Here is a 25,774-nt window from a genome sequence, read left to right as displayed (position 1 = left end):
CCTCGAGGTGCACCACTTTTGTGAGAGTCGACTCAGTGCCTTTTTCCTCTGTGGAAATAACGTCCGGCGCTCTCATTGAGAAGCACTCTTTTTCGAGCGAGTCCGCGGAACGACCTCGCGGAACATGTCCTTCGAAGGTCTGCAGGAGCGCCTGACGGCCCTGCAAGAGACCACGGCCCAGCTCAAGGAGCTCATTGACAGACTCCACAACCTCAAGTTCCAGCCGGGCTCGGTGCCCCTCGGTACGAACGAAGAAAACAGCGTCAGCGCCGAGCTGAGCTCAGAAATCAGCCAGATTCTCAGGGAAGAGGAGGATGACTTGGAGCTTCTTGGGGAGGAAGTTGAGGACCTCAGGGACGGGAGGCCGGGGAGTGAGGCGGAGCATACCAAGACCCGTCTCAAGGATGGCGTGGAGAGGCTGAGGCAAGAACTCAAGAGGTAAGGGTATTTTGACATGCACGCAGCTATTCAGGGGTTGGTGGGAAGCACATGGTCACTGACATGCACGTGCAGTTCACGAGTCACATTCCGCAAGGCGCAACTTACAGCGAAGCGCAACCTCTTGCAGGCGCAGCGTCTCGAGCGCGAACTCCTCCTTCAGTCCTACTCACAGCCCGTCTCCGAAGCATCCTCCCCGTCCCTCGGTGCGCAAAAGCCAGACGTAATCCGCCACCGACAGGTCCACCAGAACAGCCAGAACACAAGTTCCTTGACTGAGGATGACAAGCAAACAGTTGGTGCAAGCAGCAACGTCACAAGTGCGCTGCGGCGCACGCATGACCTCATCGCCGCGGAGCTGGCCCGCAGCGAGTTCGCGCACCAGACCCTGACGGAATCGTCAGCGGCGCTGGCGCAGCTCAACGACTCGTACGGTTCGCTCGACACGATGCTTGCGAGCTCCAAGGACCTGCTGGGCACACTGCTCCGTTCCCAGAAGAGCGATACATGGTACCTGCAGACGGCCCTTTACATGCTCATGGTGACGGGCGCATGGCTGCTGTTCCGGAGGCTGCTATACGGACCAATGTGGTGGCTAGTATGGCTGCCGCTGCGACTGGTGTATAACCTCACAGTTGGCGGCGGCGGGGCGGTTGTCAAGTATGCCGGGTCTGGCACACCTTCGGAGGCGGTGGTGGTGAACGAGGGCAAGCTTGATGTCGAGGGTTTGCCGGATGACTCTCTGCCTACCGTGGACATCGGGCGGGAGCCGCAGCGATCGGCAGGCGGTGGAGATCCCGAGTCGCTGGTCGAGAAGGTGGGTAGAATTGTGGAGGAGATGCCAGCAGAAATCGGCGAGGAGACGACGACGGACGAGGGAGAGCCGGTAGAGGGTGAAGCTCTTGTTGACCAGGTGCCCAGCGACGAGCTGAAGCAAGGGACGCAAGAGGAAGTTAGGCAGCGAGATGAGCTGTAGGCTAGCAACCAAGTATCATGGGGTTACCAAGCGAAACGCCCGAACGGTCTCGGTGAAAGAAGAAATATCATCACATGGACAACCATTCGATCCCCACGTTGGTGTTTTTAGCTGAGTGACTGTAGCTGTGAGACCAAGAAACCATCCCAAATAAGGTTGAGAGTAACATTTTCTTTGTCCTTCGAGGGGTGGAGTATCCCAGAAGAGAGAGGCCAGGCTATCATGAGGAACTTAGTGTTGGTCGACGCCGCATCTGGAAGTTTTACCTCAGCTCTCTAGGTTCGTCCCAATCGACTCCCTGGGCTAAAGGAGGTTTAATGCTCGTTGGGAAGCGGGAAGGTTCTAAAAAGCTAGCAGGACAACCAGCCAATGGTATGCTGCGCGGTCAGCACTGACTGGGGTGTGGTTTTCTCGCCTGGTTCCCCAGGTCCGCATGAATTTGGCGACAAGGGAGAAGCCAAGGAGAGGGCCTCGCGGGCTTAGCGTAGGCAGTGGAGGACGGCATGACGTGGTGAAATTTCCGGTCCTTGTGTTTGCGCGACAGGGAGCATTGGATAGCCATGGAATTTCATCGTGATACCTCCTGTCATCAGAAATCCTTGCTTTGAGGAGTTGCTATTGTGTTAACAGCAAAAATGCCGCCGAGACAACTAGCAGAAACGGTGCACACGACCCAGGATAATCCAAGGGCATCAGATCTTTCTTATTCGCTCGAAATTTCTCCGACTGCCCACCCACCCACTGCAACCGCAAGTGGGAAGAATCGAAGCGGTGCATCGCCACGAGCGGAGGCCTGACGGCGCTTCCCTCAAGGCGGGTCGAGGCTCGTAACGCAAGGTCAACGGCCCTACGGCACGGCACTGGTATCCTTGGTGTCTTCGGGGATGTTGGGTGGTACAGTTGGCCGTAAGGTGCAGATCGTAGATGAGAAAGTGGTGTGATGGATGAATATCTCGTATTCATGCACAAAAGCACCTCGTGTAAGAGCCCATGAGGCAAAATGTTCTTGGGTTTGTTGGCATCACTCTCACCGCACCTGGCGAGGGCAGCTGGGGAGGGTGTTGTGTCTGTCATCACGAGCCATGTAAGTGGCTCACTGACGGGTAACAGCATGACGATGGTCGGCTGTCGGTCGGGATTGAGTGCCCCCAAACCGCGTTGGACGAAGATTAGTTTGTTTGGAGGGGCGTTCATCCCGTCCTGTGAGGAGCCGTCACTGGATGTAGTTCGAAACGAATCTAAGTCGCGGGGGGGAGTATCCCCGGTGGACTGAGGTCCTCTGGTGATCCATTCATCGGCTTCACTTCCTGGTTAACCAAGACAGCGACTGATCGTGGTCGTCCCGCCGTGGAAGCTGGTGGAAAAATTGGGCGGCGGATGAGCTTCGTCAACGTTCCGCTTCATTTAGTCCTCTGCTCAGCTTGGTGCGTTGGACTCGCCTCACCGTCCAGGTGCTAGCTCCAGTTGGCGCATCTCAGGTACCTGACGGAACCACTGCACGGTGGCATAGAGTGTGGCGCTCCAGTGCTTTGGCCAGCCGACAGGGCGACGGCGCTGGTCCTTTGGCCCCTGAGACAAGGGCATGTGCCCTCGGCCAATGATACGGTGACATTTGCCAGGAAACCCTGCATAGCTCGAAAAGACGCGCTTCTTTCGTGCCATGGCGATGGATGTCGTCTGTTGTTTTTGTACACTGTTCCTAGCTGCTTGGCTGTCAACCCAACATCGTCCAACGTCTCCTTTTTCCATCACACGGCGAGTTCGTGCCGTGCAAACCTCGTGAAGCTGAAGTGACGGGATTGCCGCCGTAGCATACGGATATTGGGCAGAAGCGAAATGGGGCGTCAATGCTGCGAACAGCAAATCCAGATGTGCCGATGTGCTGGTAAAATGGAGCCCGTAGCACTTCTGGCGAGGTTCGATCGAGGCCTCGACAAAATGCAGAGGAGAATACGAACAGACCACCCGACCAACGGCTCTCCACACTGATGTAATAATGGGACTCGGCATGTCCCTCCAATGGGGACGAATCAAGGGACGGGACAGATAGCAATTGGCCGCTGCTGCAGAGGACGAGACGTGAAGGAAAGAAAAAAAGTCGAAGTGCAATTTTAAAATTGGATTAAAGACTTGGTTCAGGCCCACTTTGGCAGGCAACCTCCCTTGTCCTCACGAGTCGCAGGGAACTGGGCCCGGGAGGCGCGAGTCTCTCTCGCTCTTGCTCTCGCTCTCCCTTCCTTCCACCCTAGGTAGACTATGGTGGAGGATGGGCCCCAAGGAAGGAGGAAGCGAAGCAGAGAGAACCTGCAGTGCAGGGTCTGTCTCTCCTCCTGCCTTACAGTGGCAGACCAAGGCGCAGGTCCCAATCTTTCCCCAGACACGGCGCGATCCAATTCGATCGTCACGCCCCTCTGACCTTGCTTTGGGCTCCTCTTTTTCTCGCTTGTGTTTGACTTCCGACTACTTTCGCCCACATCAACACAACATGGGACGGGGGCAACCGGCCATTAGTCGAGTCACAAGTCAGAGGTTAACACATGCTCTCGCCCGAGTGGGTTCGAGAAGAACGAGCAAACTATCAGAAGAGGGCGTTACGTTCGTCTCGAGCGGCTGGGCTTCAGGCGTTTTCTTATGCGCGAAGAGAACTTTCCAGGTCCCTCCGCTGAGCCCACACCCTGTCCACCCACCCCAGGAAAGCCGCCCTTGCGTGCAGACACAAGTGTGTTCCCCGGCCCACGGACACGAAGAAGAACGTCGACAGGACGCACACTTTGCAGCTAGAGGGGGGTGGGCGAGAAGCGGAAGGATAGGGGCCACTCCCAAGGCTAATCATAGCATGGCACCTGGGGGGTTCGCGCGCCTTAGCTTGTCACCCCCCAGGCAGGAAAAGGTCGACGTTGGATCCGGAGATGGGCTTTCGTTCGGGGTCACCACACACTATTAAACCCACCTCCAGTCCATCCACTGTACACTCTGTCTCCCTTCCCTCCTCTCTTCTTCTCTAGCCTCTGCTGTCCATTCGTTGCTCAACGCCTGTTTCAAAACGCCTACTCTCGCTGTGTGTGCTCGACTATCAACAACTTACACCAATTTCTAATACACCCGTGTAATACCACCACCACCAACCAACACTCAAGATGCGTTTCACCTCCATCATCGTCACTGGCGCTCTCGCCATCCTGGCCTCTGCACAGTCCAGCACTCTTGCTACCTCGACCAGCACCGCCGTCTCCGCCGCCTCTTCCGAGCAGGCTGCCATTGCCAAGTGCCTCGAGGGCTGCCCTGCCACTGACGTTGGCTGCCAGTCCAAGTGCATTTCTGTTAGTCGCCCATCCCACGCATGGTTCTTTGATATGGATCTGGAAGTGTCTCCCCCGCAAGACTCCCGAGTCAAGAGGCGCAAACAATCCATAGACGGAGCCAAATGAGAAAGAAAAAAAGCAAGCAAGGACTAACACGTGTGCACCTCTAGGTCCCCAACCCCAACGAGAGCCAGGTCAATAAGACCACTGCTTGTGTTGCTGCGTGCCCCCAGGGTGACGGTTCCCCCTCGGACACCCAGAAGTACGCCGACTGCTCCCAGAAGTGCATCAGCGAGTACTACTTCAGCAGCGGCGGCACTCCTGCGGCCACTGCCGGCTCCGGCTCCGGCTCCAGCGGTAGCGCCACTGCTGCCACTGCTACCGGCGCTTCTGCCACTGGCTCTGCTACCCGCGCGTCCGGCTCCGCCAACGCCGCCTCCGGTACCGATGCTGCCGCCAGCGGAACGTCTACTCCTAACGCCGCCCCCGTCCTCATCGGCTCTGCCTCCTTCGGCGTTTTCGGTCTTATTGGCGCCCTCCTTCTTTAAATCTCCTTTTGGCATTTAATGATGGGTACAAAAGGGGCATGAGGGGAGAATGTGTTGGATGAATGTTTGGATTCACGGGCGAGGGGTATATACCATTGGGGGGATGTTTGCTGTATATGCGGTCAATAATGAATAGGCAGTTACATGGATATGTGTTAATGCACTAGCGGACAACAGCGTCTGCCAAACTCCAAATATCACAGCATCTCCCGCATATTCCAGCTGTGACCAGGGTTTGCTCTACTGTCGTCTGCTGCGGCATTGTTAAGTCTGCTCATGTATCATGTTGCTAAACCCAATCGCGCAACAACTCGAAGCGGCGGAGTAATGCCAAAGGTAGTTGTGAAAGGCGTCCGTCGACCAGCTGTCTTCAGTCGGTCATAGAACATACTGAAGGCACCCCCCCTATTACGTATCACATCAGGACGTCACAAGATCGTTATTACCTAGTTGCATTCCATCTGATCGTAGTTTGATTAGGCTCTTGTAGGCTTAACAACTGGAACGTCGCTGATCCAAGGGATGCCCAGCTGTTTCATCTCAACGGCCAATTGGAACAAGTAATCCAGGCTGCGCAACGTTGCGGTTAGCATATCTCCACGCTTTTCTAAGACAGCGGATATGTGGGAAATCAGGAACAAGGGATAACGAGGAATGCCCCCCCCCCAGGCGGAGCGCTAGGGGTCTCCGTCCTTCTGCAACGGATATGTCCTCTCAACCAAGATGAAATAAAATGAGAAAACAACTCACCTCTCGCACTGAGTTTTGGCCTTGTGGACGTTGTCGCCCCAGACGTAGACACCGTGTCTCCGGACCAGAACGGCGTAGGTGTCTGGGTACTTGTCCATGGCCTCCTCGAGAAACTCGGTCAGGTCCTCCTCGTGGGCCGTGTTCTCGATGACGGGGATGCGCAGGGTGTCATGGTAGCCGAGGTTGCCCTGCTTTTGGAAGCCCTTGCCGAAGCCCTTGATCTGCTCAATGTTGTTGATCTCGAAGAGCTTGTCGTTGCCGGCGCCGCGGGACTCGAGGATCAGGGTGACGAGGACGGCCCAGTGGGAGTGCGTGTGGATGCAGCAGCCGGCGCCGCGGCGGGTGAAGGCGGCGAGGAAGAGCGGGGTGCACTGCGAGGGCTTGTAGGAGGGCGGGGAGCGCAGGTAGACGCGGTTCTTGAGGGATGCTTCCTGGGCGGCGAGAGAGAGGACGTAGATGTCCTGGGCCTTCATGAGTTCCTTCTGGACGCCCGAGGGGGCGATGTAGACGAGGTCGCTGGGAGTGTGTAAGCGAGAGCCATGGTGCGATATTTGGGGGCAAGGGATGGTTGGGTGGTCAGGCGAGTTTGGGTAAGTAATTGGCGATGTTTGTGGTCTCTTTATATGAGATGGGAAGCATATAAGTGAGATTGCGAGTTATCTCGCTCGGGCAAACTTGAGGACGTTGCAGGGTGTGGCTTCACTTACTCATCTCTGATGGAACAGCCACCACCAGTGCCCGTGACCCAGCCAAGGTTCCAGAACTTTGCGCACAGGGAAGGGATGAGGTTTGCCGGGTGCTCAGGGTTGTCTGAGGTGACGAGCTGGTCGGGGTTCTGAACCTCACTTGCGGACGCCATGGTGGGCTGTTTCTGAGATGATGTCTGAAGGGGAGGGAGGGGTGGTTGGCGGGGTAAAAACGCGACCAGGGTATCAAGAGACCGGAATATATAGGTCTGAGTAAGGCGAACCCGACTGAATCAAATATTCTAAAATAAAAAAAATACTGATATGATCCGACTGGACTGTACCACGGATTCAGAGAAGAGCGCAACGATATTGTGACAGTAAGTTGGCTCGCTCACTGAACCAAATGTGTTACTCACTCAAAATCGCAAAAAAAGGGCCCCAGAAATTTTCTGCCCAAGCCACATACATGTGAGGCTGAAGTCGGCTGAATTGGCCAGTGGCACCTCTTGTCCTCCCCACATGGCAAAGCACGCAAGGCACGGAACGCTCCTCTCCCAAGCGCGGCATAGCTGGTTGACGTGGGAAAGGAGAGGCTCGTTTCCATTGGTCGAACCCTCGGAGCTCTCAACTTGCGATACCAATGGGCGGGCCCATCACAAATCTGCGATAATCCGATTGCGACTGGTGCCTTCAGGCAAGGCATGCGAAAGCGGAAAACTCAGGAGAGCCGGGACGACACGAGTGATGTGCTAAGGACAGATGAGACACACCGGTGAAGAATCGGCAGCTAGCCCGGTCAGATTGAGGCTGGTTTGGCGTCCTGCAGGTGATGCGGAAAAAGGACACCTAGCCTCTTTCAACGACGAGGGCCATGCTGCTGTTCATCCCGTCGAGTGGGGACGCCAAAGGGGAAGCTTTGGTGGGATATTACGGATATGAATAGTACCTAATAAGTGCACTTGTAGCGTGACTCTGGTTGATATTAACTCGTCAACCCGCCTGCCCAAAGTAGAAACCTTGCGATTAATCGAGACACTGAAACCCAGCTGAGATCGCCAGACGCCAGTGGCCATCAGGCATTGCCATAACCGAGGCATATCTGTGCGCTTTCGCAATTTGTTTGACATCTCCGATATAATATAGCTTCCCGGGGTCAGATGTCATGCAACCACCAGCAGTGGCTACGGCACGGCGACAGTGCAGTCAATCTTGAGACACGTCGGTATCAGCCGTCAACCTCGCCATTTGAGTGTTGAACTTCCCGATTGACGCACCCTCAGTGCTGACTAAGAACCAGATGGCTGAAATGAAATTCCGTACGGACATGCTTTGCTGGTAGATTATGTGAGTATGTAGTGTACATAATACGTAGATGGGAGGCATTGTGCCCATCAATGGGTTCTTTGTTTTCCACCAGTACCTGAGCAGAGAGCAGCAGGCTGGGCTGGCAAGAGCTCGGCTCCCCAAGCCAGGATGAGCAACTGAGGTTTGGAAGCTCGTCGAAGCACCATGAATCCCCTCTTCCCGTCCACTGTGAGAGCCGGTGGATCCCTTCCCTTTCGCCAAGGGCCCCCGCACTTTTCTTAGCCACAGCCTCCTAGTCCGCAGTTCATTCAGTTCAACAAGCAGCCCACTGAAAAAGGTACCACGGCGCCTTCGTATTGGTGCGGTGGGCAGCAGCGACCGTGCAACCCCGACGACCCCTGGTAATGTGCACGCAGGCTACGGCAACTGCTCCTACTCCTGGCCCCCCGAAACCCCAATTCTCCGGCAAGCTGATTGGCCCAGAGGCCTTGCCTTGCTTTACCCCGAGAGGGCGATAGTGAGCTCTCCCCTAGCTGCTGATGCTTTTGGTGGTGCAGGCTGCTGGTGCTTCCGGCACGGATACCTTTACCACAAAAAAAGGACACGTTGAGCACAACCCGCCGACGAGCACCTGCCTCACAGACTGATAAATCCGGCGCCTTCCTCGCCCCATTCCTTCTTCCGAAACTCTTTTCCCTCTCCTTGGGAAATTCCTCCTCGAAACAATCCAATCCTCACCATCCATCGCGCTGGGAGCAACTCTTTCCTTGTCATTCAATTGACAATCTTCCAACCCAATAGCTTTAACGCTACTTTCCCCCCTTCCTGATCCCCACCTGATCCCTTGAAGTCGCGACACCGATACCCTTTCGCCCATCATGAAGTTCAACGCTGCTGCGTTGTCCGCTGCGGCTCTGCTCGCGAGCGGTGCCTACGCCGACGATGCTCAGAAGGTCCTGAGTGAGGACAAGACCTCTACTGCCGCCGAGTCTGCCACCTCGGTCGCCTCTAAGCTGCCTACTTTCACCGTAAGCTCCTTCTTCCCTCCTCTGGCCGCCTACTTTTCCTTTGTTGCTCTGGATGATGCCCTCACTGCTTCTGTGCTGCGGTCTCATGCCTTGCGCACGAGCTCAAAGCATATGGGCACGGGCTGGAGCATTCTCTGAGCTGCTACACAACTGCTCTACCCGTCAACAACCGTAAGCCAGTATCTGACCATGCTTTTCCTACACAGCCTACCACCCTCAAGGCCCCCTTCCTTGAGCAGTTCACCGACGACTGGGAGACCCGTTGGAGCCCTTCCCACGCCAAGAAGGACTCCAAGGACGATGAGGAATGGGCCTACGTCGGCGAGTGGTCTGTTGAGGAGCCCACCGTCTACAAGGGCATGGAGGGCGACAAGGGTCTTGTTGTCAAGAACCCTGCTGCTCACCACGCCATCTCGGCCAAGTTCCCCAAGAAGATTGACAATAAGGGCAAGACTCTCGTTGTCCAGTACGAAGTCAAGCTTCAGAGTAAGTCCCTAGTCTTTGCGCTCCGTGTGCTAGCCGTCCGCAGTGCTGACAACCATCTCCTGCAGATGGCCTCGAGTGCGGTGGTGCTTACCTAAAGCTCCTTCGTGAGAACAAGGCTCTTCACCAGGAGGAGTTCTCCAACGCCACCCCCTACGTGATCATGTTTGGTCCCGATAAGTGCGGCCACACCAACAAGGTCCACTTCATCTTCAACCACAAGAACCCCAAGACGGGCGAGTACGAGGAGAAGCACCTCACCTCTCCCCCCACCGCTCGCATCGTCAAGACCACTGAGCTCTACACCCTCATTGTCCACCCCAACAACACCTTCATCATCCAGCAGAATGGCGAGCAGGTCAAGACCGGCTCCCTTCTTGAGGACTTCTCTCCCGCTGTCAACCCTGAGAAGGAGATTGACGACCCCAAGGACTCCAAGCCTGAGGACTGGGTTGATGAGGCCCGTATCCCCGACCCCGAGGCTAAGAAGCCCGAGGACTGGGATGAGGACGCGCCCTTCGAGATTGTCGATGAGGAGGCCACCAAGCCCGAGGACTGGCTTGTGGATGAGCCCCTTACCATTCCCGACCCTGAGGCCCAGAAGCCCGAGGACTGGGACGACGAGGAGGATGGTGACTGGGTCGCCCCTACCGTTCCCAACCCCAAGTGCACTGAGGCCTCTGGCTGTGGTCCCTGGACGAAGCCCATGAAGAAGAACCCCGACTACAAGGGCAAGTGGACTGCGCCTTACATCGACAACCCTGCCTACAAGGGCGTCTGGGCTCCTCGCAAGATCAAGAACCCCGACTACTACGAGGACAAGACCCCCGCCAACTTCGAGCCCATGGGCGCTGTAAGTTTACCTGACAGACCATTATGAGTAACACCTTTTGCTAACGACTGAATCAATAGATTGGCTTCGAGATCTGGACCATGCAGAACGACATTCTCTTCGACAACATCTACATTGGCCACTCTGTTGAGGATGCCGCCAAGCTTGCTGAGGAGTCCTTCAAGGAGAAGCACCCCCAGGAGCAGCTCGCCGAGCTTGCTGACAAGCCCAAGGACGCCGAGAAGCCCAAGTCTCCCAGCGACCTCAAGTTCCTCGACGACCCTGTTCACTTCATCAAGGAGAAGCTTGACCTCTTCATCACCATTGCCCAGAAGGACCCCATCCAGGCCGTCAAGTTCGTTCCCGAGGTTGCTGGCGGTATTGGTGCTCTTCTCGTCACCATCATTGCCATCATTGTTGGCCTTGCCAGCTCTGGCAGTGCTCCTCCCGCCGTCCAGAAGGCTGCCGCCGACGCGAAGGACAAGGCCAAGGATGTCAAGGACAAGGCTTCTAAGGCTGTCGCTTCCGGCGCCGACGTCGCGAAGGATGCCACCAAGCGCAACACCCGCAGCTCGTCTTAAACTGGAGTGGCTCGAGATGGAATTGTGAATTAGCTTGCTTTCTCTTTGATATTATCAGCGGGGGGAAAAAGGCCCAAGGCCACATGTCTCGTGCCAACATGGCACCAGGGTGATATCAGGACCAAAGAGAAACATGGATGCTGCTTTTTTCAGTTTAACTCCCTCATTATGTCTGTTTTGGCCATCAAGGGACAGACAGAGCATGGCGTAGGTGTATTATAGGTAGCTACCGAAAAAAAAACTAGGGATTTGACCAAACAATCGCTCGGTGCTGTTCTTACGTTATATATCAAGTGACTGTATCTGCCGCGCTATCGTGCTGATTGCTGAACGAGACATGGCAAGTTTCTCCGGCCAACTGTGGTACCCCGGGCTGCTATGAAAGTCTGAGATCCACCTGCGGCTGGTTCGCCGCTAAAGGTGATACGCTGTTTACGCCGTTTACGCTCGCGGAGAGCGCCCACTGACGCTCGTTTCTCCCAGCACGGATCCCCTCGGCATAAGGCGGCATTGGGGGCCGGCTTCGGTGCGAGGAGCTTTGGAGAACTAGGCAGGGATCTGGTGGCAGCGTAAACAGCGTTATCTTACCCCACCCCAACCTTTCCCCACACTCTGGGAGCTCGCCGAGTTCCTGGGGACTTTATAAGGGACTACGATGTCGCTCGACTCCGGCCGCCACGAATCTCTTGCTGGTTCGAAGTGGCCAGTCATTGGTTTGAGAAGGAACGGACAGACTTGCGTAGTGTGTAGCACCATCTGTTTCTAGTTGCCCAATTGCTCTCCTCATAGACTCTATTACAACCTGTCTTCTCCCCCTTCCCCTCTCTTCACCTCCCTTTCCTTTACAATGCGTCGGGCCATTTCTCGAAGCATCACTGCCGGCGCTGGCCGAACCTCAGTAGCATCCCTCGCCCGGTCCTCACTTCTGTCTTCAACAAAGACTATGACATCCTCCAGCTCCCCCGCCTCCGCCATCGCGGCGAGGAGGATACACGCCACGGCGCGGCACCTCAACGCCGCCCTGGCCTCGACGGCCGAGTCATACCCCAACACGCACGAGAAGATCGCGAAGCCCGAGGACACCCCCTACTTCATTGACAACAAGTTTATGAGCTCCAGCGCCACCGACTTCATCGACCTGCACGACCCGGCCACCAACAACCTCGTCACCCGCGTACCGCAGATGACCACCGAGGAGCTGCAGGCGGCCGTCGACTCGGCCGAGAAGGCCTTCCCCAAGTGGCGCGCCATGAGCGTGCTGGCCCGCCAGCAGATCATGTTTAAGTTCGTCGCCCTCATCCGCGAGAACTGGGACCGCCTGGCCGCGAGCATCACCCTCGAGCAGGGCAAGACGTTTGCCGATGCCAAGGGCGACGTCCTTCGCGGTCTGCAGGTTGCCGAGGCCGCCTGCGGTGCGCCCGAGCTGTTGAAGGGTGAGGTGTTGGAGGTTGCCAAGGACATGGAGACGAGGAGCTACCGCGAGCCATTGGGCGTCGTGGCTGCCATCTGCCCCTTCAGTGAGTGATCTCAAACCGTTGCTTTTAAAAAAGAAAGATGGAACTAACTCGGTTAAGACTTCCCTGCCATGATTCCCCTCTGGTGCATTCCTATCGCGACAGTCACCGGAAACACCCTCATCCTCAAGCCCTCCGAGAGGGACCCCGGCGCGGCCATGATTCTCGCCGAACTCGTCCAGAAGGCCGGTTTCCCCGAGGGCGTGGTCAACATCGTGCACGGCGCCCACAAGACGGTCGACTTCATCCTTGAGGACCCGGTCATCAAGGCCGTGAGCTTCGTCGGCGGTAACAAGGCCGGCGAGTACATCTTCAACAAGGGCTCCGCCCACGGCAAGCGCGTGCAGGCCAACCTGGGCGCCAAGAACCACGCCGCCGTCCTCCCGGACTGCAACAAGAACCACTTCCTCAACAGCGTCGTCGGCGCCGCGTTCGGCGCCGCCGGACAGCGTTGCATGGCTCTCAGCACCCTCGTCCTCGTTGGCGAGACCAAGGAGTGGCTCCCCGAGCTGGCCGAGTTGGCCAAGAAGCTCAAGGTCGACGGTGGTTTCGAGGAAGGTGCCGACCTCGGCCCCGTCATCTCGCCCCACAGCAAGCAGCGCATTGAGAGCCTGATCCAGAGCGCCGAGGACGAGGGCGCCACCATCCTCCTCGACGGCCGTGGCTACAAGCCCGCCAAGTACCCCAACGGCAACTGGGTCGCTCCGACCATTATCTCCAACGTGACGCCCAACATGAAGTGCTACACCGAGGAGATCTTCGGACCGGTCCTGGTCTGCCTCAACGTCGAGACGCTTGACGAGGCTGTCGAGCTGATCAACAAGAACGAGTACGGCAACGGCACGGCCATCTTCACCCGCTCCGGCGCCACCGCGGAGGCCTTCCGTCGCAACATCGAGGCCGGCCAGATTGGTATCAATGTGCCCATCCCCGTCCCCCTGCCGATGTTCTCCTTCACCGGCAACAAGAAGAGCATCGCCGGCGGCGGCGCCAACACGTTTTACGGAAGGCCTGGCATCAACTTCTACACGCAGCAGAAGACCGTCACCGCCCTTTGGCAGAGCGCTGACGCCATCTCGCAAAAGGCCGACGTTGCGATGCCGACTCACTCCTGAGTATGCTGTTGATGTGAAGAGGGGCCGGGACCGGGGTACGCACATTGGGGCTTCTGACGGTTAGGTGAACGAATTTGCTGAATGAACATTTTGAGCATGTATCTGAAATTGGTCGGTTTTTTTTTTCTTGGGTCTTACAAGAAGGCGTGTGGTGGGCTGGAAATGACATGGCTGGATGAGCAAAAGACAGCAAAAATGCATACCGCGACCGCCGAGGCTGCTTAAGCCTCGGTAGGATAGCCAATAAATCAAGCACACTTCTAAAAATCGCCGCCATCTTGATATGAGAGACGTTCCTTGCCAAATGGAATAATACCAAAGTTGTTGCTGCTAGAGTGATTCAATGTGTTGGCCGGATGTATGCTTAGTTGCCTCCGAAGTCTTAGTAATGAGAGGTTATTATTCACTGGCCGTCTTGTACACCCTGCATTCAACTTCATTCAACACCCCATCGACACGGACAAGGACATCAACAAGATCCATCAGTGCCGTCCGAGCGAGTTGGTCACCACGACTCCGCTCGTTGAGCATAGTCATTGCATGAGCTTCGCAGTCAGAGTTCTCGCTGCCTCATTGCTAGGAGAGAAAAGTCCTTGTTGGCGCCGAGTTTGAATAGTACTATCTAGGCCTCATTCCGCAGTCTACATCTAGCCACGCCCCGACGAACTTTCACCGGGTCAAAGTGTGCTCTCAAATTTTACAAACATGTTCCAGTTGACGGACCTCCCTGATACTCTCTTCCTTGAGATCCTCTCCCTCCTCACCCCGCGCGAGATCGTTCTCCACCGCCTCGTCTCCCATGCTTCTCACGCGGCTCTTACGAGGCCCGACCTTTCACAGGCCCTCCTCCATGTCTTCTTCCCCAGGTCGTTAGAATGCCGACTACTGAGGTTACTGGTCTCGCCACAGAGACGGAAACAACCGCACCCGCCTCAAGAACTCAGAGAGCTGCAAAGAGACGCATTGCCGACAAAAGCAGCCGAGGCCGAAGCGGAACCGGACTGGCCCGCCCTCTTCGCATACGTAGCCCGGCGCTACCATAACCTCTCAAGGGCGACGTTCCACTCCCTCACAAAAATCCCCATCCTGAAGCCGTCGGCTCCCCTCCGCCGCTTCGAGCCTTGGGCCCGCCAGCTCTGCGTTGACGTTCACTTGGCGCCCCTCAAGCTCGCGGACCCGAACTGGACGTACGCCGACGGGGTGCTGGTATACCCGGCCCCCTCCTCATCTTTCTCTGCCGGATCCCCCAGGCCTCATTCTCGGGCCCCGTCTTCTTCGTCTTCCACGCACTCCTCCACGTTTCCTCCGTCTTCTGTAGAACCCCCCGTCTTGAAGGCTTTGGACTTGAGCTCGGGCGGCGAGTCAACAGTCCCCTTTGACTGGACCGACAAAGTCGTCCGACGCATGCGTCTTGTGGAGGGGATCCTCATTGTTGAATGGGCCGAGGCGCGGGGCTTTCACCCGCTCAACGAGGGCGAGGTTGCACATCGGCACTTCGCCACGGCGTTTGACGTGCGAGTCGTCTCCTCGCCCCTCCATCCTCTTCGCCCATCAGAGAACAAGCCACAAACAAACCGGGATGTAAGCAGAGGATCAGCAGTGCCGGACGATGAAGAAGACGAAGCAACCCGTATCAAGGCCCCCGTGGTGACATTCCGCTCAGAATGGAAGATCCACTACCTAGGCCTCCCCATCCTCACCCAAGACCGTATCTTCTCAACCCACAACGCAACACACTACGCCCTCTTCGCCCACCAACCCACCCGCTCCCCCTGGGGCGAAGACATCCCTCTGGAACGCCTCGTCGTGTGGTCTCTCAACGGGCCCTCGCCGTACAAACCCAGCCTCGACCCCTCGTCCTCGAACAGGCCGCCTTCCGACCCGGGCCCCGACGTCGTCCTCCGCCTCACCAACCGCGAGCTAGACCACTGGGACGTGAGGCAGCTCAACACGCCGCGGCTGATGAGGCTCGCTCTCGACACCGTCGAGCACGGCGATGAAGAAACGAGGAGAGTAAGCGGCCACATCTTCATCCAGGAAGAAGACCACCTCTGGTCCTCGGGCCCGCACGCCTCCGAGAACCCTCCGGCGCGGCACACGGTGCGCAGCGTCGGGATTCCGCTCTCCGGAACCGGGCCGCGGTGGGTCCACGAGTGCGGCGCCGACGGCGACGCCGAAAGGTCCTTTTGCCCCGCCGCCCGGTCGCGGCCCTGCTCCACGGCGGAAACGACGTGGCCCGGAAAGGCGCCTTGCTGGCGCCACGAGGAGTTCCCTTACCTCACCGTCGCCGAGTTCGTCGACGCCGGTGCGGGAGTCAGGGTCTGCGGGAGGCGGTGCTTCACGATGGAGACCGTCAGCGTCAGTGTGAACGGTAGCCACGGGAGAGGCCACCAGGGCGACGGGGAGACCTCTAGGGACACGACTGGCGCCGGCGCGGTATCCGCAGATAAACCCGACGCGGCCGCCGAGACGGCGGTGCGCAAGGAGGTGCAGTTCGAGGACGACATGTGGAAGACGCTCATGAAGGGTGCTGCGCTGGCGGGCGACGAGAGGTGGGTTATCGGAGAGGATGCTACAGGGGACGTGAGCGTGGTTCGATTCTGATAGGGCTGACGTGGGTACATCGACTGATTGTTGGAGAAGATTCGGATTACATGCTGAAGCCTAGCCCCAAACGTCCAAAGAGGACAGACAGAGGCAGCCGCATATGTCATCTGCAGGCGGCGGCAAGCCGCCCGGTCTCTTCGAAGGAGCCATTCTCTGAGGAAGGGAGGAGGGGGGGAAGGGTGAGGAGACCAGCAGCTGTCAATGTGGGTGTATGGGAAATGGGAGATGACAGCTCGTATGAACGCTTCTAGATGTGGTGTCATTTCCTCACGATCATGGCCCTAGGCGCGCGTGGATTGGTGGAGCTAGCCGGGTAGGAGCTGAGAACTGCAATGAAGATTCCATCTATTGACATGTGTCTGCCCAATGTGGTTAATTCATCCCAACTCGGTTGCGTGTTGAATAAATGACAAAATTGAGTACCAAGCCCCTGCTTCGCAACAGATTGTGCTTGCTGTCCATCCCCTTTAGCTCCTGAAAATGCCGTGATAACAACCGTACCGCCGCCACACTCCCCAACACCTGCTGGATAAGTTGGAAGAGAGAAAGTGAAGGATTCATGTCTGCGTTTTCTTGAATGCCTGCTGTCTTCAAGCTTTTGATTATGTGTGTTGTGTGTCGCATGATGTGAGATTTGTATGATACAGAAACGCCGAACAAGTCGCTCCTGAGAACAGACTAGAGATTAAAGTGTTGACACGTCTAAACTGCCATGGGGGTCGGTGTAGGGGTAGGTGATGAGCCGTTGGGCAGTTGGAGGAAGCCGCCGTAATAGTCGTCCAACCATCGAGCAGCCTCCTCACCGGCATCGTCCATGCTCGAGTCCCATCGACCAACGGAACCCACATAGCCGTCTGGTCGCACGTTGACAATGGAAACCTCACCGGGGCCGAGGCTGCCGAGCCACTTGTTGGTGCAGAGCTGACCACGCGTGTCCTGTTCTGGAATGTCGTCCAGGTAGAAGGTCCAACGGCTGTCCTGCAGCAGAGCCGGCAGGTCTGAGATCTCCACATCCGCCTTAGGCATTGTAGCTGGCGCTCATGTTAGTGAAGGTGCCAAAATGCCAATGGGAGAGGACTTACTAATCAAGGCAAATGTGAAGAGATGGCTGACAGTGGTGTATCTTTCAGGCCGGTAGTAGATGTCCTCTGGGCACGGCAATCTGGGCTGCGCAGCATATGAAGCACTTGCGGAAGCAGACAGCTTGCTGATGAAAGAATTGGCCGAGGCAATAGACTGGCAGAAAGTCTCCAGGAAGGGGCTTGACGCCTGGATGTCCCACATCAAAAGATAGATACGGAACTGTCCGAGCATCGGGATGTCGAGCTGGACGTCGACGGGGTTTGAGTCGATGTACCTGGTGACCTTAGCCGGAGGAAGCAGGCAACCAGGCCTGGCATCTCCCATGATAAGGCCTTGAGGCTCGGGCCTGTTCAGTGGGCTCTCAGAGTACTCGGCACCAATACCGGAAATGAAACGAACGTTCGTCTTGAAGTTCTCTGCCAGAGCTACTGCGTCACCACCAGCAATCTGGTTTGCATGCTCATAGTCAAAGTTGACCAGGTCGACAGCGATCTTCCTTCGCTCCTCCTCATAACTCTCAAGCAGGGCTTGCTTCGCGAGCCCGCGAATGGACAGGTTCAGCTTCCATGCAAGATTCCACGAGTCGTGCATCGAGGTGTTCATGCCTTGAGCCGACTTCGGGGAGTGCGTATGGCTGGCGTCACCAGCAAGGAAAGCCCTCAAATGGGGGTCGACGAACCGGCTGGCCACTCTCTGGCCAATCTGGTAACGACCAAACCACTCGATATACTTCCAGTTAACCTCGAAAGGCGCCATTATCTTCTTTGCGCGAGCCATAACAAACTCCTGGCCAAGCTCTCGCTTGTCTGCCTTGGGGTTTGCCTTAAGCTCGATATAGAAGCGTGTCATATTCCTTTCTCTAGGGATAATCAGGATGGATCCGTACTCCTGGGAGTAGACTAGTGTCTTAGACCAGATATCCGGGAAATCGGTGATGAGCTCGCCGTCGAGAACACCCCAGATTGCCGGCTGCGACAAGCCAATGGCTCGCGCATCTGGGATGCTCTTCCGCACCTTAGAGTGGGCGCCATCGCCTGCGCCGTGTTAGTCCCCCCTTGACAAGAGGCAGCAGCTTAGCCCAAGTTACTTACATCCAACCAAGTACTGTGTAAGAATTGTTCGCCGATCTTGGGTGACGTTGGTGCGACAGTTGACCTGGAGAGGTCCAGCCTTGTTTTCCGGGACGCTGTAGGACTCGAACGCCGTGTTCCTCCGCACCTCAACTCCACGCTTCTTCAGGTCGTCAATGAAGAGACCTTCAACCATGCCTTGGTGTACGAGCAGGATATAGGGGTCTAGGACGTCAATGACAGGAGGATAGTGAACTTCGCGGCCCAGTCTATGCAGCGGCTCGTCGGCGGTGCTTCGCCAGAAGGAAATATCGTATACGCGAACGCCTCGGAGCAGTAAAGGGTCGGCCAGGCGCATTTGACGGAAGGTCTCGATCGTCTTGGGCTGCAGTCCGTCTGCTCTACATGGGGTGTTAGCTTGCGACTGTTATGAAGAGCTCTGCAGTTCTTCTACCTTCCAACAGGTGTCTGGTCAGCCCTGTCATCAATGACCTCAACCTTGATACCGAAACGACCAAGGTTGGCAGCCAGCATGAGACCGGCGGGACCAGCACCAACAACGCATACCTGGGCTTCTATAGGAGGCTCAGGCAGGCTACGTAGTAGGGTGAGGGTGTCTACAGTGGCGTCGAAGGCGTTTAGACGTCCAGCGGGGTTGCCGACCGGGGCAGTCTGGCCGTTTTGACCAGCCTGACCGTTCTGGTTCTCCATTGAACCGTCCGAGTTCAGTACACTAGGTGCCATAATCGAGGGCGTATGTTGATATCACAGTCTCACAGACAGGCGGGTTCGGGTTCGTGACAGCGAAGGACGTCGGGCGGTGCCGAAGTAACTGGCTAGCTAGCTATTGCAGACGGCCTAGTGTATACGGCTTCGGCGATAATCGAACGATGTTGGAATCGCCGCGCTCGCACGGCAGAGAGTTGAGGAGGGTCGGACGTGGGGTCAAGCATGCAATGCGCGCGGTCGAGATACACCACACTGGCGCACACAGGCACACACACTGCAGTAGGCGTGGAGCTCGAAGCGAGGTCGGAAAGTGAGGCACGGCTCCAGCCGTTTAAGTGGTGTAGTGTAGTGTCTCGTCGTCCGAGTGTATGTGTGCGACGAGGGGGGAGGAATGTTGGGTCCAGAGGTGGTATTCGAGATATAATAATATGGAATAGGTAGGGTCGCTGAGTATGCAGCCAGACCAGGGCGGATCAGGACCAGAACAGTGGGTGCAGCGCAGCGAACCAGCAGAAAGACCAGGACCAATGCGAAGGGTAGACCAGGGTTGCAGATGCACAGCGAGATGGGACTGACGGTGAAGAGGAAAGAGTGAAGAGAAGAAAAACCCAACATGTACTACAAATCGAAAGGGAAGGGAAAAAAAGAGGGGGGCCCAAGAACTGACAAGCTTGCGACTGCAGGTTGAAAGCTCGGTGGTTCGACACAATTGGAGATTGCTTCGCGGATGCTTCAAACGACTCCAGAAAGTGGCATGATGGGCTTTGGGTGCACGGCAGGATCGAGTGAGAATCAGACCACCACGGATTATTTACCCATGCCTGCCACACTTTCGGTCGCTTCCCATTGGCCAGGGCACTCCGAATGGGACACCAGGGTCCAGCCGATTAGGCGCTAGGCCATTTTTGGTATACTCCAGAACGTGGCAGGTGCGTTCGATTGATGACTGCGTTCACGCCAGGGTGGACGTCACGACCATTGTGAGGCCACTTTTAGCTTCGTTTTCAACATCATCCGGCTGGTGGTGATTTCGACATTGGTATCAGTTTCAACCACTCTTGCTCGCAAACCTCTGGCCTCTAAGAGTTCGAGCTTCAACGTCAAGAGCCCTTTACCCATCTTCACCCCTCCGCTGGGTTCCGCCTACATACCTTAGCAGCTTGACCTCCGGTGCCCAAGTGGGTTCCGATTAAGTTGATTGAGGAGGGGAGAAGAGGTCCGCTAGGTCCGGACACATGAACAGCTCGAGCATGGATATGCTTCTAGGTTGCATAGTTGCCGACTTGACGGCGCGGCAACTGCTATCTCACCAACTATCCTATTCCGCCATGCCTTGAGCGTGCTATGGAAACCACCAAAATGCCGGGCATGGCAACACCTTTTCGGCCCCTTCATGCTGCGCCAACATTGCCTCTCAATAAAAATGTATACACCCTTCACAGCATTGCAGCAAAGCATTTGACATGTCACTATCAGTGTCCCTGGTAGAGTCTCAGTCATTTCCTTTCTTGACCTCTGACACTGGCTATCCGCTACTTCCAGGACCCCTTCCTTTCCTTCCACCAAGTTCCAAATAGGTTTCCCATCCCACACCGCAACGTTCTCGTTACGCCACCGCAAAATCCTGCAATACGCCATGCCCATGAAGTCTTGCCGTCGCATGAAATGTGTGGCACAGCAAGACAGTCGTATGGCAGTGGCATGTTATGGCGTGGCCCGGGCCTATAAGACCTACCATTCAGACTGCCATATCTCAAGTGCTTGATCCTGACGGATTTCGCTCACCAAACCATCGATCAACTCCATAGCCTTGACGCAGCGCCACGGGATTCTCTCCATGTTTCTTATTTGACCCCCACTTCAGCGCCGTGAAGAGCAGACCCCGAGGGTACCGCCAACCTGGTTATCCCCAGGTCTGTTTCTCGAGCGTATTAGTCACTCGCAGCGCCTTTTTCTCTCTGGATCCGGGCGGTGTGCCGAGATACGCTTCACACAACATTGGCTGCTGATCCTAGTAGGATTCTTCTTGATCGGCGTGGACCCCGCGCCAGGGCTCCGCCCACAAATCGGAGCCGACCGTCAACTGTTCGATCCCTGGTTACAGATTGAGCGTCACCCTTCAAAACATACGGACCAAACGGCTTGCATGTTGAATGTAGCTATCCCGACGCCGGGACTCGATTTATAAGCTGTCCCTATTTTTTCGGGCGTGCTCGTCGTGTTTCTACTGAGAACGGCACAATTTGCCATTCGGTCATGCGTTTTGTTCAGAGGACATGGGCGGCCGACGTTTCGAAGGATAGCCAATGCTAGACTAGGACCACATACCCGATAGTTTGTCAAAATTAGTAGTTCATTTTTTTCGACTCTATAGAACGCAGCCGTCATATGCAAACTGCCGTGAATACAGTCAGATACTTTGGGGTGTGGGATAGCATGGCCTCTCTGGTGTCTCTCATGGGTTCGAAACACACGGTTGCCTTCGTCAAGCAGTTACTGGTCTGGTCAAGCGTCTTAACATGCCTCACATCCTGCATCTCCTCCATCACCAGATAGGACAACAGGGTATGAACTAGTCAAATGAGAGCCAACAACAGAACAACATGATATTTTAGAATCATTAAAACAACCCATCATCTTGCTGTTAAATGAGTTGACGCGCTTGTGTGGATGACACATAGTCACAACCCAAGCGACTTTACTATCTACTGGAAGGATCGAGTGATCCTTGTAGGCGTCAATGAAGACACTAAAGTAATATAAAGAGACTACCAGCGTTGATCTTAATACTCAAGATGGTCGTACGGTCCCACAAACCGTTCCTGTCACTTTTTTTTTTTTTCAGAATCAGAGATTACAAGAAACAGGCTCAATTGTTTTCAGCTAGGCTCAGCGCAATCAACTCAAACGAATCCTGCAGTAACTGTATCTAGGTTGCTTTTGGACTCTTTCATATCAAAAGGGCTAGACACGCTTGCTCAGTGGATGACAAGAACGGCATCCTACCATCTCACCCAGCATCTCTCCTTTTTTTTAAATCCTTATTCGCGTTGTTTTCTGCCAAAGGTCTGGACAAGACCTACTGTGTAATGGTTATGCTGCTTTTATACAGTTACTAACACCGACTACATGGCACAAATGGGAGCGGTTTGGAGAATCTTATGATATTTGGTCCTGACACAAACGTATTCCTTTCTAACTCACACTGGCAACGCCCAAGGGAAGACATGTCCATCTCTTTTGGCCAAAGTCATACGCGCGGACACGCTTGCGTTTTCAAAAAGTCGACTCTGACCTCCTTTTCCCCTCCCAAAACGAGATCAAAGCTCGTGCTCCATCCGTTCGTCGGAAGCTGCATCTGCCCCTGGAAGACGACATACCCGCCCTCTCCCTCGCCCGTCGCCGCAAGCTTGACGCTCTCGATCTCGAGCTTCCGGTGGATGATTCCCTGCCGTCTCACAAGCCGCACAAGCTCCATCGTCACGGGGTCCGCGGCGCGGTCCTCCCGTACCGCTGCCGTGACGGTGAAGGTGCGCTCGTTGTTCACGCTCGTCCGGTTGACGCACGACGCGGGCGCCTGGTACAGCAGCGCGTCGTCCAGGGAGTACCCGCTACCGTCGTTCCTATATACCGTCGTTGCGTTATTGGAAGGAGTCGTCAGGTGGATGAGGAACTTGCTGATGCCGCTCGCGGCGGGGATGGCTATCTCGAACTGGTACCACACGAACGTCTCCCCCCAAAGACCATACGTCGCGCCGCCTTCGTCGAGGGTCGTCGGAACAGTGACGGAGCCTTCGCCGTTCCGGTCTGCGAAGCTCAAGTGGACGGCCAACTCGCTCGCGTCGCGCCTAGTACCTTTTGTCGTTCTGACACGCACGTGGCCACTGAACGTAATGCTCCCGTTCCCGCTCAACGCCAACACCACGTAAGGCTTGATGTCAACGGCTTCGATCGGCTCCGTCAGCTGCACCGCGGAGGGCACCGTGTCAATCATGCGCGTGAAGACGTCGGCGCACGCCGTTTTGAACCCGTTCCTCGTACACCCCAGGTTCTGAATCGTCTTGTTCCCATCCAATGCAAAAATGCGCTTGTCCGAGTTGAGTGTCTCGTTCTTTCCAACCACCAAGGGGTTCGTCGTGTTGCCCCTGACGTACTCTGTCGCAATCTTGTTGTCAAAGTTGTCAAACGTGCTGTCAAACTTGGTAACTGTGTCCGGCGTCGGATCGTGACCCGTAATGTGCGGGTTATTCCTGCTGTGCACGCCGCCAAGCGTATGTCCGCACGCCACCAGCGCAATCATCTCGCTCTCGCTGAAACCGGCTTTGGCGAATGTGTTCCGCGTTGTGTCGAGCGGCGTGTCCGGCTCCGGCACGCCCGCGGGACCGGCCTCGACGGCGTCGACCCGTCCCGCGCGGAACGGCATCCGCGCGCCGCCGCAGCCCGCGTTGGCGACGACCACGCTCATGGCTAGCAGGTCCGCCGCCGAGGCCCTGACGGAGTAAAGGTTGCTGAAGAAGCTGAAGGTGTTGTTGAAGGCAGCGCCGCCGTTCTCGGCGCGGTCGAGCTCGAACCAGATGGAGCCGTCCAGGCCGCCCGTGCCGGCGGCCGCATCGGTCGTGGCGATGTCGTGGAAGGCTGTACGGATCCATTCTGCGGCGAACTGGCGGCCTGCGATATTGCCGCCAAAGGAGCACGGGGTCACGCCTAGTTTTTGTTTCCGTCAGTTTCAAGTCCAGCACTGTTGACACGACTAGGGGTTGTCCACGAACCCTCAACGAAGCCCCTGCTGCGGTACCCCGTCTGCAAGGAGAGAATGTCTTCAATCTCATCGTGTCTCGAGGGCCAGACATATGCGGCCCCTGCGATTTGTGCCAACGCGGCTATGCCGCCAATGACGGCGACAGCTCTCCCTTTCATCACGTCGAACGGATCAAGGACTTCAGAGGATCGCAAGAGTCAAAGTAAAACGAGCGACAGGCAACCACAGGAAACGAGAGACAGAGAGGGTTGCAATCTATTCAGCGGAGCCGCAGAGCGCGCCATCATGAACGGCTATTGCCATCCTTTTAATATACATCACCGCATTGGACCCTTTCCCCGTTCAGGGTTGACAGTTTATTGACTCCATCACGTGGAGATCATATTCCTGTCCGAATCGTAGTGGAGGGAAACGACGAGCTACAGAATCGCCAAGAGGTCAAGACGGATCTGTTGCATCGGGTCCCTGGCCCAATGGAGCAGCTCTGCCCGGTTCGTGGGCTGTGCCTCTCTGCAGTTTGCAGAGGTGCTCCTGCGTGAGGAATTTTGCAGCTGAAAAGTGGCGGATGGAGCTGCTGGCTCGATTGACTCGGCCGAGTTGGTTCCGCCCTCTGAAGACGACGCTCGTTTTTGGCCAGCTTGAGGTGAGAAGGAGGTGCCTTGTACCCTGGATGGAGAGGTTCGGGCCCCGCGCGGGATGGCCGACGGGCTGGTTATCAGATGCGGAAGCAGACGAAAGAAAAAAGTTATCTGATGGAGCAGGGGTCGGTAATTTCGAACATCCCCGCTGGATTTGTGGAGTGGGAGTGCGCCGCGCGAGTCGAGGGAACCAGGGACGAAGACGGATTCGGGCTGGCCTGGTGGAACGAGAAGGTCGAAACGGTGGTCGTTCGTCTGATGTCTCCCGCTACTTGCAACCTGTTTGTGGCACTGCAGGACCAGAGTGCGAGGGGTGTTCGGTTGACGATTGAACCAAGCATTGGTGTGCCGGCTTGTAAATTTCTACCTTCCTCGAAGGGCTACGGCTCCTCGAACAGGCAATGGACCCGTATAACAGAAGACAACCTGGAGACCAAGACGCTCCGGGAACAATCTAGCAGCTTACCTCAAACCATGGACCATGACGGACATGCCTCTTACTTCGTCATATCAGTCGACGTCTCCCCGAATCAAGACGTGAACTTGACAGAATCGGCACTCGGATAATGCATGCCACTTAGTCGCTGCCAAGAGGACATCATCTCGGCGTTGGAAGGAGGTCAATGAGAGATTACGAGACGTCGCCAGAGTGGTGCCCCCTAGTTTCAACGCTGCTGAGCAGTCGTGAGAGCTCATCAAAAATACAAGTGGAAAGAGTGTCAAACAGACAGCCAGGCTTTCCATCCAAAAGAACTTGTATTGGCGAGCGTGGTCAAGAACCCCTCATGCATGGGACATCAAGACGTTGGAAGCTTGCACGTCAAGCACGGGTAAGACAGAAAACCGCTCCCCTCGAACCAATCGTTTTTCACCGTCTTCCGTGCACGGTTCAAAACCACCAGTTCTACAGACCACAACGACCATTCAACCCATCTCCCACTCATTGTTTCAATGTGTCGGGGCGAACCGGTGGGCGACCTCTCCTTCTCGGACAAGTTCAAAAGTGTGTCGCCAAAAAAACCAAAATGATAACTGTGAGATTCGAACTCACGCCTCTTGCGAGACCAGAATACTCATCCTTTGGGAAGGATGAAGCTTTCGCTTGAGTCTGGCGCCTTAGACCGCTCGGCCAAGTTACCTTGTTGAAAATAGCGAATGATTTGTGCAATAAGTAGCGCGGCGTTGAGCACCCCGCTTTTGAGCGGCGTACACCTCAACGCCGATCCAGCTAAGAGCGCAAATCGGTCATCTCACAGGTAGAAGAATTGCAACCGCTCTTCCTCTTATGTTGCCGAGAGCTGCAAGTCTCGAGAGCCTATTTCCGGCA

General features: G+C 56.0%; 8 protein-coding genes and 1 non-coding gene across 9 annotated transcripts; 5 read left to right on the top strand and 4 right to left on the bottom strand.

The window, feature by feature from the left end:
* Positions 1-124: 124 nt before the first annotated feature.
* Positions 125-1,414, top strand: ColSpa_02288 (uncharacterized protein; the record flags this gene model as incomplete). The annotated part of the gene is made up of 2 exons (XM_049268500.1): positions 125-438; positions 514-1,414. The coding sequence occupies 2 exons, from the start codon at positions 125-127 to the stop codon at positions 1,412-1,414; spliced, it is 1,215 nt and encodes a 404-aa protein (XP_049124457.1).
* A 3,137-nt stretch (positions 1,415-4,551) lies between these two features.
* On the top strand, positions 4,552-5,264 carry ColSpa_02287 (uncharacterized protein; the record flags this gene model as incomplete). The annotated part of the gene is made up of 2 exons (XM_049268499.1): positions 4,552-4,734; positions 4,887-5,264. 2 exons carry the CDS (start codon positions 4,552-4,554, stop codon positions 5,262-5,264), a joined length of 561 nt encoding a protein of 186 aa, XP_049124456.1.
* A 476-nt stretch (positions 5,265-5,740) lies between these two features.
* On the bottom strand, positions 5,741-6,873 carry ColSpa_02286 (methylthioribulose-1-phosphate dehydratase; the record flags this gene model as incomplete). The annotated part of the gene is made up of 3 exons (XM_049268498.1): positions 5,741-5,834; positions 6,015-6,530; positions 6,722-6,873. The coding sequence occupies 3 exons, from the start codon at positions 6,871-6,873 to the stop codon at positions 5,741-5,743; spliced, it is 762 nt and encodes a 253-aa protein (XP_049124455.1).
* A 2,013-nt stretch (positions 6,874-8,886) lies between these two features.
* ColSpa_02285 (calnexin) lies at positions 8,887-10,932 on the top strand (the record flags this gene model as incomplete). The annotated part of the gene is made up of 4 exons (XM_049268497.1): positions 8,887-9,036; positions 9,138-9,522; positions 9,588-10,372; positions 10,432-10,932. 4 exons carry the CDS (start codon positions 8,887-8,889, stop codon positions 10,930-10,932), a joined length of 1,821 nt encoding a protein of 606 aa, XP_049124454.1.
* A 943-nt stretch (positions 10,933-11,875) lies between these two features.
* On the top strand, positions 11,876-13,561 carry ColSpa_02284 (methylmalonate-semialdehyde dehydrogenase [acylating], mitochondrial; the record flags this gene model as incomplete). Its single annotated transcript, XM_049268496.1, has 2 exons — positions 11,876-12,449; positions 12,507-13,561. 2 exons carry the CDS (start codon positions 11,876-11,878, stop codon positions 13,559-13,561), a joined length of 1,629 nt encoding a protein of 542 aa, XP_049124453.1.
* A 705-nt stretch (positions 13,562-14,266) lies between these two features.
* On the top strand, positions 14,267-16,165 carry ColSpa_02283 (uncharacterized protein; the record flags this gene model as incomplete). Its single annotated transcript, XM_049268495.1, has 1 exon — positions 14,267-16,165. One exon carries the CDS (start codon positions 14,267-14,269, stop codon positions 16,163-16,165), a length of 1,899 nt encoding a protein of 632 aa, XP_049124452.1.
* A 705-nt stretch (positions 16,166-16,870) lies between these two features.
* ColSpa_02282 (phenol hydroxylase) lies at positions 16,871-19,065 on the bottom strand (the record flags this gene model as incomplete). The annotated part of the gene is made up of 4 exons (XM_049268494.1): positions 16,871-17,199; positions 17,251-18,285; positions 18,343-18,722; positions 18,776-19,065. The coding sequence occupies 4 exons, from the start codon at positions 19,063-19,065 to the stop codon at positions 16,871-16,873; spliced, it is 2,034 nt and encodes a 677-aa protein (XP_049124451.1).
* Positions 19,066-22,300: 3,235 nt separating this feature from the next.
* ColSpa_02281 (WSC domain-containing protein) lies at positions 22,301-23,967 on the bottom strand (the record flags this gene model as incomplete). The annotated part of the gene is made up of 2 exons (XM_049268493.1): positions 22,301-23,754; positions 23,820-23,967. The coding sequence occupies 2 exons, from the start codon at positions 23,965-23,967 to the stop codon at positions 22,301-22,303; spliced, it is 1,602 nt and encodes a 533-aa protein (XP_049124450.1).
* A 1,506-nt stretch (positions 23,968-25,473) lies between these two features.
* Positions 25,474-25,586, bottom strand: ColSpa_tRNA_062. Its single transcript has 2 exons — positions 25,549-25,586; positions 25,474-25,517 (listed from the first exon to the last, which is right to left on the bottom strand). It is a non-coding gene; the product is annotated as a tRNA-Leu (tRNA).
* Between the last annotated feature and the right edge of the window lie 188 nt (positions 25,587-25,774).

Source organism: Colletotrichum spaethianum (assembly GCF_022836535.1).
Source record: "Colletotrichum spaethianum MAFF 239500 DNA, contig04, whole genome shotgun sequence".
In the NCBI taxonomy this organism is placed as follows: Eukaryota; Fungi; Ascomycota; class Sordariomycetes; order Glomerellales; family Glomerellaceae; genus Colletotrichum; species Colletotrichum spaethianum.
This window is presented reverse-complemented; position numbering and strand designations above follow the sequence as displayed.